Genomic DNA, 12,128 nt, shown 5'->3' with positions numbered 1-12,128 from the left:
GTCGCACCCGGCGCGACCCGCCATACCCCACCGTTTCTCATATACGAACTCTTCCTCTCCCCCTGGTCGCTCGCCTCCGCGATTCCCTCGCAGTTGTAGAGAGCGACGCTTAGCTTCGTTCTCCTCTACGCGCCGGTTTGCAAATCGCCGGCCGGCGCGACGGGTCCGTCAAAGTCAACCGGCTTTACAACAGTCGAAAGGGTCCGGGCACCAGGCAGTCGCCCGGCTACCGTCGATCGCTTCTGCGTCGATGTGTAGCGGCGGCGGCGGTGCTGGTGTCAACGGGTTAAATCGCCACAATGGGAAATATCGCGATCATGTGACGCCTGTTTAACGTTCCCCGATTTAGCGCGGGGCTGAAGGAGCTCGCGGTACCGTTCAAGAAAAAGGAATCGTTCGAAACTCATCGATGCCTCCTCCAATTGCCCCTCAAGAAGGAGGAACGTCGCGAATAAAATTTGCAAATTAATCTCTGTTGCCGTATCGCCGTGGCAATTTTCCCGATTGAATTCCGACCGTGAAGGGACCGTGAAGGGACCCCGACGCGATCCCCCCACCGGCGGTGCAGATAATCGCCTTGCAGCGAACGAAAGTGTCGCGGAAAGCGGAACTGTACTTAATTTAGGCCCGGTTTCGCCAACGTCGCGTAACTCTAAGCTTGGTTTAATTCGTTCATTGTCCCTTTTCAACTGTTACTTTAGAAAGAGGCAAACACGAATTAAACTAAGATTAAAGTTAAGCGACGTTTGGTGAAACCGGGCCTTAGACGCGACTCGTCGGCGCAAACAGCACTTAAGCTTATTCTACAATGGGCGCAAAACGCAAGACGCTAAGGGCCAGTTTCACAAACGTCGGTTAACTGTTAACCAGAGTTCAGTTAACTTCCTATCCTTTTCTCTTTTGTTATCTAGGAAGAGACAGAGAATCAATTAACCTTCGGTTAAGCGACGTTTGTGAAACTGGCCCTAAGCCGCAACGCAAGAAATCGTCCAATGACGGTCGATCATTCTTCTCATAGTTGATTGGTCGATTCCTTGCATTGCGGCTTAGCGTCCATTGTAGAGTAAGCTTTAATAAATCACGGAAAACAGAGGTCTACTGGCACCTGTCGCTCGAGAGGCTCTGCTCTTTCCCGAGAAGATCGCGTTCGTTTCGCGGAACGTTCTCGGAAAAGAGGAGCCTCGGTCAGTAGCGGCGACCAATAAGTGGGTGTTTTAGACAAAGAATTTGGCTACAGGCGGAGGCGTATGCACGTCGAGGGCAAATTCTCCCTCCCGATAGAAATAGACATCGCGGGAACTAACGACAATTCAAAGACGGTTTTGTAAACACAACGAAATTTAGAGAGAATTACAGCTAATATTCAGTTGCTAAACAATATCTGTATTAACTTAATTAAAACTAATTATTTGTTGGTTTGATAATATAAAATCAATGCCGTTCAAAGGGGCCAACGAACGAGACATTGATGTACGTGTTAAAAACTTCGATTTATAAAAATAATACATGCGTTTCGACCTGTATTCAGGTCATCCTCAGTGTGTCATAAAATTTCAAATATTAACGTTTAGTATACATAAGAAAACCCTACTCTCTAAAAGATATCACTGAAAGCAGTGAATATTCACTGATTGACTTTTAGAGAGTACAGCTACGATGTAATAATGTTTTTGCGGTGTGTCATTTATATAGGAGTCTTTACGTCGAAATTTAATGCTAAAATAACGAATTGCAGGAAGTTGAAAACAAGGTTCGGGTGGATAATCCAAAAGTAAAATTTCCAACTAGATTTGAAGGATTACATCCAGCGGCTTGAGAGGCGAGAAAATTGAAAATTTTAAAAGTCATCGGAGTACATTTCAGAGACTGAATATTTCATATTATTAGAAGGACAAGACGAAACTAATCAACTTAATTAATACCTGTATTATGACATGTTGCTAAAAGTAATGTAATATCTATTGTATTGTTATTATTCAACTGCCGTTGTTAAAATACAACCCCAACGGCACAAGTGTATTCTGAGAATGTGTCGGGAGATATTGCAAATGTATGGTGTATAGAAATATTTTTAGAACATTAAATATACCATATTCTTAGTATATTGGAACATGATCAAGTGCCGTTGGGGAAACCGCTACATCATTCCCTCTTCAACGCGTCCAAAGTCCTCGTCAAATCGAAAAAACAAGGAGCATGAAAGTGAAAAAAAAATGCGAAAGTGCGTTCCCCGTCAATCGCTGGCCGCATAGAAATGTTTTATGTATTGTTCGTACCACGTCGAGAAACGATCGCGCTCTGTTATGTGAGAAACACAATGTAATATTCTAAAGTATTGAGAAGAACACTGTCTTCTTGGTCAAGCTTTATTCAGGCAAGCAAGACCGCAGTATTGTGCTGACAACGAGTCCAAGGTGCGTTCATCTCGAGTACTAACGAGAACTGAGCCCTCGAGCTCATTGCAAGACGGATCTTAATTAGAGAGAAGGCCAGTTGTTAAAATTGTTAAAATAATCGTAATCGAATAGCGCGTCTTGTCAGAAATAAAGATTGATTCGATCTTGAAAGCAAAATCTCATTTTTAGAGAAGAAAGTTCTATTATAACTGTATTAGATGATTTCGAAAAGTTAAAAAACTCCTTGTTATCTTTACACGTAAGTTTGTAGCGTGAACAACGTAATAGAAAATCAAGTGTTAGGCGGTATGTCTGTGTTTGCGAACCTTCTCGAAAGTCTGAAAAATATTAGTAATCTCAACATTTTACGATAGCAGTCGTACGTAACGTAAGTTCTCGCCCGGCTGCGAAATTTTGTTTCGTTCCTTTTTTTCTTTTTCGCCACGTGCGCGACCGAACGGCGAAAAATATCTCTTGGTATGCATCGCTCTTACCCCCCTCTCACTCTCTCTCTCTCCCCCTCCCTCTCTCTCTCCCTCTCTTTCTCCCCCTTTCATGCTATAGAACTTTTAAATTCGCTGTCGGTTGCACACGTCGCGCCGATATGTGCAATTTGTGCACGGATCTTGACCGTGCGAATCACTTGATCGCAATCTTTATATGCCTATTCTGAAATCGAGGGCACAAGACGCGGGAGCACGCCAATCGATTCGAGGGTCCACGTTGTCGATGCACGATAGCGTCGGCGGGGAAAGGTGGGGGCAACCGAGAGAAGATCGGGCCCGGCGAATGCGAGATAGCCGCGCGAGACCCGGGGCCCGTGCCCGTGTGGTCCACGGCATTTAAAATCCAAATGGGGCCTCAAAAGTTATTCAAAAGTTATTCAAACGCGCGCAAGTCGAAGATGCACCATCATGTATTCTAAACGCTCTCTCGATCCTTTCGCATTCCGCATACATCTCCGCCGAGCGAAACCGGCGAGATATCGGATAAGAGCGGCCGATTGCATCGGGGGCACGGAGTCGTTTCGTGTCGCTACAAATCGCGCTATTGGATAAGATGGATTTTTACATTACAAACACGGGGGACCGAGACATATTTCGAGCATCTCGACGATAAAGTGAACAGGCTCCCTTTCCTCCAGGAACAACTCCCGAGGGACTCCTCATTCTGCTTTCGAAGAGCGGTTAAGGGGATGCCGGAGTGATCCTGCACCTTTTGCACTTTTTACACCGAGAACTGCCAATTCATGAAAACATTTGTGTAATATACAAGTTGTGTGGCTTTTATGTACAGACCGACAGTGTTCCACTAATCGGACTAGATCAGAGAACAGCGTGGTTTTCGTTGAAATTAAGTTTAGAAGCGTAACAAAATTTATTCGCTCGAATTATCTTGTAAGTTACCTAACCTATAACTTATTCGAGCGAATAGATATTTTGCGCTAGACTTTTAAACTTAATTTCAACAATGCCGTGCTGTTTTCTCATTTAGTCCGAATAGTGGAACACTGTCGGTCTGTACGCAAAAGCCACATAATTTGTATATTACACAAATGTTTTCATGAATTGACAATTCTAGGAGCGAAAGGTGCAAAAAGTGCAGAATCACTCCAGCATTCCCTTAATGCACATTCTAAAACATGTCGGAGGGTGCAAGTTTGCTGCCGACGATGACGTATTTGATGAACGTTTGTCTGAACAATCGAACGATCGGGAATAGAGAAAGAGAGGGGGGGGGGAAGAAAGAGAGAGTGAGAGAACCAAGAGGGTTCAGGGTGCACCTTGCAACGAACGGTAAAATGATTTATCTCACTTAAAACCGACATCCGTGAGATCTGTTCGCTTACGCGACCGCCGCAGGATGAAAAGCGAAGAACACTCGGCTCATCGAAATCTCCACGATGTTTGTGGCTGTCTGGTAACACATTGATCGCAGTGAAGTAATAAGTACCTTGATCGGCGACGGACTCTTTCATCATATCCGCTTAAAGTTGAGCGACGGATCGCCCCCTATATTGTAACTGCACTACTAAAGGTGCATTATGTCGTTCAATAAAATTTTATAGGCGCCTGATCACACACCAATCTCCATACCTCTCCCACTTCTTTTCCCATCATTTCTTCTCTGGAATCAATTATAATAATTTGCATCCTCGCGGAGATCGCGAGCGGAATTGCTTATAGCTTCGGCGAAGATATCTCGCTTTGATCTTTGCGATCGCGCGATCCTCCTTTTTGACAAGACTCCATCCGTCAGATCGCCGTTATCGATATCATCCGCGTGTCCTCTCCTTCTTCAGCTCGTTACATTTTCGAACGAACAGGGTAAACTAATACACATTCCCTTTCCGTAAAAGCTAAACGTATACGTAGGAAAGAAGACAGTGAAAAATAATAGAATCGCATTCCGAGTTAGAAATATTTTACCGTAACGTGACGTGAATAAAAAAAAACAAGACAATTTGTATTTAATAAAAAAATAGAGTTGACAATATTAAGACCAGGAAATGTTAAGATAATATTAATATTCCGATCAATCAAAACGGAAATTGGCTGCCGTGCTTGATTAGCAAGAAATTCTTGATATATCACAATGTTGACGAGAGAGAGTTAAAAACAAGTTAAGAACATATATATATATTATATTGTATTTAATACAAAAACAGAGAGTTGATAATATTAAGACCAGGAAATGTTAAGATAATATTAATACTCTGATCAATCAAAACGGAAACTGGCTGCCCTGTTTGATTAGTAAGCAATTTCTAGATATATCACAATGTTGACGAGAGAGAGTTAAAAACAAGTTAAGAACATATATATATATTATATCAATTAATAATCTTCAGATGTACTACGGTCAACAAGTACGCGTAAGAATTCTACGCGATTATTCACTTACAAAAACGTCGTCTTACCAACTCATGCAAAAGAACTTTTTCCATCTCGCATATGAAATTACTAATAAAACCGCAAGATATCTTAATTATTGTGTAAACAAGGTTATTTATGAACAGTGTGATTCAATACGTTTAGCAGTTACGTAAGACATTCTTACTTCTCAATATGAGTTTGCAGTGAAAAGCAAAACTACAGTGAACAATACAGTAAAGTTACAACTAATTGATTGAGGCTCAATTATATTTTTCATATTAGAAATTGATCATTCGCGACAAATAAGGATCTTTCAAAAAATATTCAATGAGGAAAAATTGGCCTTCTATTTACCGGGCAAATCGGGATTAAAAGTACATTTACTACACTGAAAAAAATATTTGTAAAATTACATGATTATGCTGGGTTTTTTTCCGACCCAGCATAATCATGCAATATTACTACCCACATGGAAAATTGCAGACTTTTTTTCTGTAATTTTGCATGAAAATTCAAGTGTTTTTACACAAAAATAGTAATTTCACCTATATTTCACCTATATTTTACCATTAATATGTATTTTCACTTTAAGAAATCTGGAAAAAAAATTACAGTTATAATTAGGCAATTTTCCGGATTTGAACAAGTAATTTCCATGTAAAAGTACATTAATTTTTTTCAGTGTAGATTCAAAACATCCGATGTGCAACAACAACAATATAAAAAGAAGGATGTCATTCGTGTTATTTGATGCAACTTATAATTTGCGTTACAGCGTTCGCCATGCATTGAAGTCTTCCTCAGTCGCGGCGTTAGTTTATAATCGCTCTCTCTCCCCTTGTTGATGAAAAGGGAGACGTATGGTATTTACATAATAAATATAAATCACAACATTTATTGTCGTGCTAGTAAATAATTGAATTTATTTGTTCAATTGAATAAAATTCATATTATCTGCAATCTTATCGTGTCGGCAATAACGCAGGAAAGAGGCTTAATAGTTCTTAATCTTTCTTCGAAATTAAGTTACTGGGAATTTCCATTTGTGCGTGCATAATTTTCCAGAAATAATTCGAACATCTTATGACGATTCATCGCAAAGATCACAATATCAAGGGATCATCAAATAATATTATAGTATTGTAACAAGCATCGCAATAAATCTAAGGAAAAGCATAACTCTTTGTGCGTACACCTGGCACATTGATTTTTCTTCACGCTTGCGTATCGATAATTTACGTAGCACAGTCGCAACAAAAGCTCTTCACTTCTCACGTCAAACTTGTCAATTATTATTCTACATTCACGCGATGAAAGGCGAATTCACGTGAATAATTTCCATCTTATTCGCGCAGTAGAACTGGAAGCGTTCGCCAGAAAAGTACCGGAGTCACCACGATGAAGTATCTCTTACTATCGGTGCGGTGGATGGACATTTCGTTCTTATCCGAAGTTTCGATTCAAATAATTTTTTGTTCTCGAATGCCATTATCCGATCCCGCCATCCACCCCAGTCGTGACCAGATTGACCGTTACAGATGATACTTCCATGTGTCGCGGCGGAGGTGTGCATCAAACTTCTACAAAACTGGCCGGAAATCGAGATAATACGGAGAAGACCGGGACACGTTTCGCTTTGGAACCCGATCACGAGGGGATTCGAGCGGCTCGAGGCGCTAACATCGAACAACACCGCTTTCTGCAGCGTTAACGCGATGAACGATTTGCGCGGAAAAACCCTCGTCGTCGCCACGGATTTCGTGAGTACTGTTCTCTTTTAGCGCGATTTTCTCACCAAAATCGGACTAATTGCTCGACTACCGAGTGCGAAACCGCGTCGGCGATGACGCAATTATTAAAAGTACAGGAAAGTGCGGGGTTGACTTCGCACACGTCAGCGATGACAATGTTACCCATAAGACCCTTTCAGATGCATCCATATGTCGTCATAAACGTAAACAAAAATGGGGTCACGGGGATCATCGGAGACACTTGGACAATCTTAGAAGAAGCTTTAAAGTTCAAGTCAGTATTTACTGCGTACCAAAATGCATCGACGAAGAAATTAGCGTTGTGTCAAGTATTCAGATTCTCCCTTAAGCTAGCGCTACACACTGATAAAAAATATCTTAATCCAAAAAAATATTACTTTACTCAAGAAAATTATTCATTAGGTGGCTCCTAATAGCTTATTAACTTAAATTTAAAAAATTATAAACAAATTAAAACATGCATTGCTTTAATTTAAGTATTTATTAAATATCAAAGAATAGATCATTTTTAATTAAAAAAACTTTTATTTTTATTCTATAAAATGTTTACTAAAATGTGTGTAATTTTCACAAGGAAGAAAGTCGGATTTCTTCTTTAACAAAAACAATTATTTTATTTATAATAATAAATAGTATTCTCATAAAATCTATATTTGAATGTAGAAAATGTAATGATTTTAATTCATTTACTTAATATAATACATAGATTTACTTGAGATTTAATATTTTTGTTTAAATAGAATAAATATTTACTTCAGTAAAATAATAATTTCAAGTAAATCTATTTACTCAGTTTAAACACATTTTTTGTCAGTGCACTATGCGCAATTCGTAATGCGCGATTCGCGGTTTATCGTTCGTAATTTGTTATTTGTCGTTTCGTTCGTGTTAACTTGGACAACTTTTAACTTTTCCTGTTATCGCAGGACTTGTGTCATAAGTCTACAATTAGTCAAGTTTCAATATTAGTCAAAACATCCACTCGACTAGCGAATCACTGCGAACGGCGAGTTGACGAATTTTTCCTCCACAATAGTCACGAATATACGAATCATGAATCGCGCATAGCGTGGCGCTAGCTTTAGAAGCTCAAATATGTTCGAAGGAATAAAGGATATAAGAGCCAAAACAGGATGTTCACTTTTAATTTTATTTTAATAAACTCAACCAGAGTTGAGGACCTTCCGCACATGCCTCGATGGTCGAATTGGTGAGTCGCCCGCCTACAGGGAGCTAGTCCAGGCTCAAACCCTGGCTGATAAATTTTTCGCAATAAATTTAAAATCATTTAGACACTGTCTTGGCTCTTCTCTCCTTTATTCCTTCGTATATATAATATCATTTGAGCTCTCGATTACACGCAGAGCCTTATGAATTTTATTGTTTCGAATGATATATATTTCTCCCCCATGAGTTCCTTTCTAAAGCTTTCAGCTTTGTTTTCAATATTTCTTGGTACACACGCGTTGCCAGCTGGGAGAGACAGATCTCCCCGTTCTGTTATGTAGCATGACTCGCGGGCGATGTGAGTAACCTTGGCAGCGAATTTGCAAGGTACATTTCGGCGAGGTTCCTGTATAAATATAGATTCCCAATAGTCATTGAGAGTCAGATACACACGTATCGATGCGGGGCTCCTCGCGCAAAATTATCTATAAATGCCAGCGTGCTACCATACTTCCTCCCTCTCGCCAGCTCGCCCGCACGGCGATACCGCCGGAGCGGCCGCGATACCGCCTCGACGGCGAATTTGCACGAACGATTTTCATGACGATGCTTCTTCAAAGGGGTATGTGTGACGAAGCCGTACGTAGAACCTGCCCAATTTTCCGCGTACCACCCACACCCAGGCCGTCGGTGTGGGTCAAAATACTCGCATGATTCATTCGTCTAGACAGGTATAAGTATAGTATCAGGATGGGTAGATGGGCAATGTGGGTAGGGAGAGGGACAAGGGATTCGCGGCGACGGCGGCAGCGGCGGCGGCGACGGCGACGGCGACGGCGGTGGCGGCGGCGGCGGCGGCGACGTGGCGAGGGGGACCGGGGTTGTGTTGAACGTGCGAGTTGCGCGGCACCGTAATAAAGGCGTCCTTTCGACGAAAATGCAGGACAATTTACCGAAGAGCGGAACGCTCGAGCATCGCGACCCTGATGAATGGAGATACTCACGCACTGCTGATCCCCACGGCGATGTATATGTACGCCACGAGCTACTACGCCTACAGCGTGCCGTTCACCACCAACTCGTAAGTCGAACTCGTTATTACTTTAGCACCCCCTTCCCGCGCCCTTCCCCCCCCCCCTTTTTTAACGCGGCGACTCCTCCAGGGGCGCGTGAGGCGACGCGCGGCCTCCTTATCGCGAGCTTTCGCCCTCCACCCCCGCGAGCGCGAGCGCGCTCGATGAAAGCTTTTCTTTCGGCTGGTGTGGTTTTAACGCCGGTCGTTAACCCGTTCCGGTTAGGCACCGGCCTATCGGGATACACGTTCCCGCGATTGTATCTCGGCTTAATAACTTTCTGATTTCGCTCTCGCAATTTCTCCGCCGTGCCGGTTGTTCCGCGGGGGAGAAAAGAGGAAGGGGAGAACGAAGATAAGTATAATTCCGATCGATCGTTATTGGCAGGAAGCTTGTTTATCGCGCACGCGGCGAGCGATGTATATACAATTGCAATTAGCGAGATAAAACACGACGCGCGATGAAGAAAACAAAATTCCATTTGCATGTCTGCCTTCGGGGAATTTTCGGGAACTACGCTTTCCAAAATTTCTAATCGAACGCGGCGACGATCGAGCGAGTCGCTTTCAGCCGCGATGCCACGGCAAAACTTATTTTCCACCTTCAGATACGCTCTGTTCGTTCGATCGGAAGGCGCGATTGACACAAAGTGGTGGTACGTTAATATCTTCAGCCGCGGCTTATGGCTGGCATTTTTCACGTCCGTCGTGTGTATCGCATGCAGCATCGTGGGGATATATCGCATAAAGAAGCTCGTGCATGTTAACTACGAGGAATGCGACGACGAGCTTTCCTCGCTGTCTTTCAACCTTCTTCACGTTTTGGGCGGTCAAGGTAACGCATGAAGTGTGAATGGATAAGATAAGAAAGATAAGATAACGTTCAAGATACGCAATGACTTTTCTTTGCTCGAGACTGATTTTTACGATATTCTTGCAATTTTTTATTTCATCCGCGCGAATACTTTGTCTCGCATTGTGTACGCAGACAGAGTCCTCGGCGGGGAAGAAAGTTTTAGCGAATTCAGTTGTTTGCACTAGTACGCACTGAGTGCACACTAAGGCTTGTTTACAGTCAATTCTTATATTTAAGGTAGTTATTTCGTTAAGTCATTTGTGTAAGAATTGTTTCCAATTTTTACAGTTTAGTCTTTTACTTTAATTTTACTTTTACTTTACTTTAATTAACTTTTACATTAATACGTGCAAAATAAGAATTGACCGTCTCAAAGTTTTAAAAAATATGTTAAATTTGCTATGTTACACGAAATATTACTTATCTACAAATAAATTATTTAACATTTACTTGCGGTCTTTATTTAACCTTAAAAAAAAGTAAAACAGATGCCAAGTATAAGCGTCAATCCAATCAAGAATTATATAATTTACTTAGATATATTTATTCGAAAAAAAAACATTTTTATCTTCTCTACAAAAGTAATGATATCATTTTATGATTTACTTGGCATCTTTTTTATCTTTTTAAAAAAGATTTTTTTTTTAAGGTGACATAGTAGACATGAGTGTAATGTATGATAAGAGCGCCTCAAACTATAATCTTTCGAATCTATTTTACATTATGTATTAATCGTAAGTGTATTCTTTAGAACAATATCGCATCAAGATACATCATTGTAATAATTGAGTGCTGGTTTCTGTCTGAAAGAAACTTTTGAGCATTACTGTCGCGAAACAACTACCTTAAGGATCGTCTCAAATATCTCTTAAAATATTTCGTTGTCATTAAACTAATCCGTACAGCATCCATGCGAATCATTTTTTGGCTAAGTAGGTACTGTTTAAACGTGTATTTAAGACAAAGTTAAATATAAAAATTGACAATAGTCAGACCTTAGTGTGCACTCACAATCAGTGCGCACTAGTGCAAGCAATCGAATTCGCTATTTGAAATATATTTTTTATTCAGGGTTTCATAAAATACCGAGAAGCTCGTCCCTCCGATTAATAATCTACTTTTCCCTATTGATGGGAATGCTGATGTCGTGCGGATTCAGCAGCACTCTTACTTCTTGCCTGGCGAATAAAGGAAACTCCGTTTCCCTGACTAATCTCGAAGACGTGGCGAAGAAAAGGACACACTCGCTTTGTATTAGGAACGACAGCACCGCATATGCCCACTTTACCGTGGTAAAAATAGAAACAAAGAAAATGTATAAATACAACGCAATCTGCTGCTGCAGTTTCGGTTGGGAAATATGTCCTCATAAAATCCAGGAAAATATGCTTTCTCATATTGAGACTGGAACAAAAGTAACAATATTTTCGATTTATCTCACGAATCTATTTTAATGTGAGATTTGGCCAGTACAAAAGAACATACGAAATAATGACCTCGAGACGAGCTTTAGACAAACTAAAGTGATCAGAAGAATCAGCGAATGAAAGTGGTTGAAGATAGTTTGAAAATACTAGAGGAAAGTCTCCTAATATGGGATAGCGGTGTTTCTTATCAGTTGATTCCGCCATGAATTTATTGCCCTTGGCGCGAAATCTGTTTAGTGGAAAATTTATCGTCAAATTTTGTAATCGTTGCGAAAAAAGATTTGTGATTGAGTTTGGGGTGTTGAAAAACCAGCTGTCTCATATTATAAACCTATTTCATAATGAGGACTTTTCGAAGCATTCGACTCCTTTTTTTTTCTTCCTTTCGAGTCAATCGTTTTAGTCAAGGATTATTACGATACGGTCGTTACGACGAATCGTGATGTCATATTTAATGTTTGAGAGAGAGAGAGAGAGAGAGAGAGAGAGAGAGAGGGAGAGAGAGAGAGAGAGAGAGAGAGAGAGAGAGAGAGAGAGAGAGAGAGAGAGAGAGAGAGAGAGA

The 12,128-nt window shown here is 41.0% G+C and overlaps 1 protein-coding gene across 1 annotated transcript in view; it reads left to right on the top strand.

Annotated features, from left to right (window-relative positions):
• The first annotated feature begins 7,277 nt into the window (after positions 1-7,277).
• Positions 7,278-12,128, top strand: part of LOC105566091 — a 6,691-nt gene continuing 1,840 nt past the window's right edge. Inside the window, exons 1-3 of the mRNA XM_012019818.1 lie at positions 7,278-7,297; positions 9,155-9,292; positions 11,299-11,431. Coding sequence (XP_011875208.1) covers positions 9,198-9,292; positions 11,299-11,431 — 228 coding nt within the window. The 5' untranslated portion in view covers positions 7,278-7,297; positions 9,155-9,197. The remainder of the gene's footprint in view (positions 7,298-9,154; positions 9,293-11,298; positions 11,432-12,128) is intronic.

This window comes from Vollenhovia emeryi, unplaced genomic scaffold, assembly GCF_000949405.1.
Source record: "Vollenhovia emeryi isolate VEMERY1.0 unplaced genomic scaffold, V.emery_V1.0 DF939147.1, whole genome shotgun sequence".
Taxonomy (NCBI): Eukaryota; Metazoa; Arthropoda; class Insecta; order Hymenoptera; family Formicidae; genus Vollenhovia; species Vollenhovia emeryi.
Note: the sequence above shows the minus strand (reverse complement) of the source record. Positions and strands in the feature narration are given on the sequence as shown.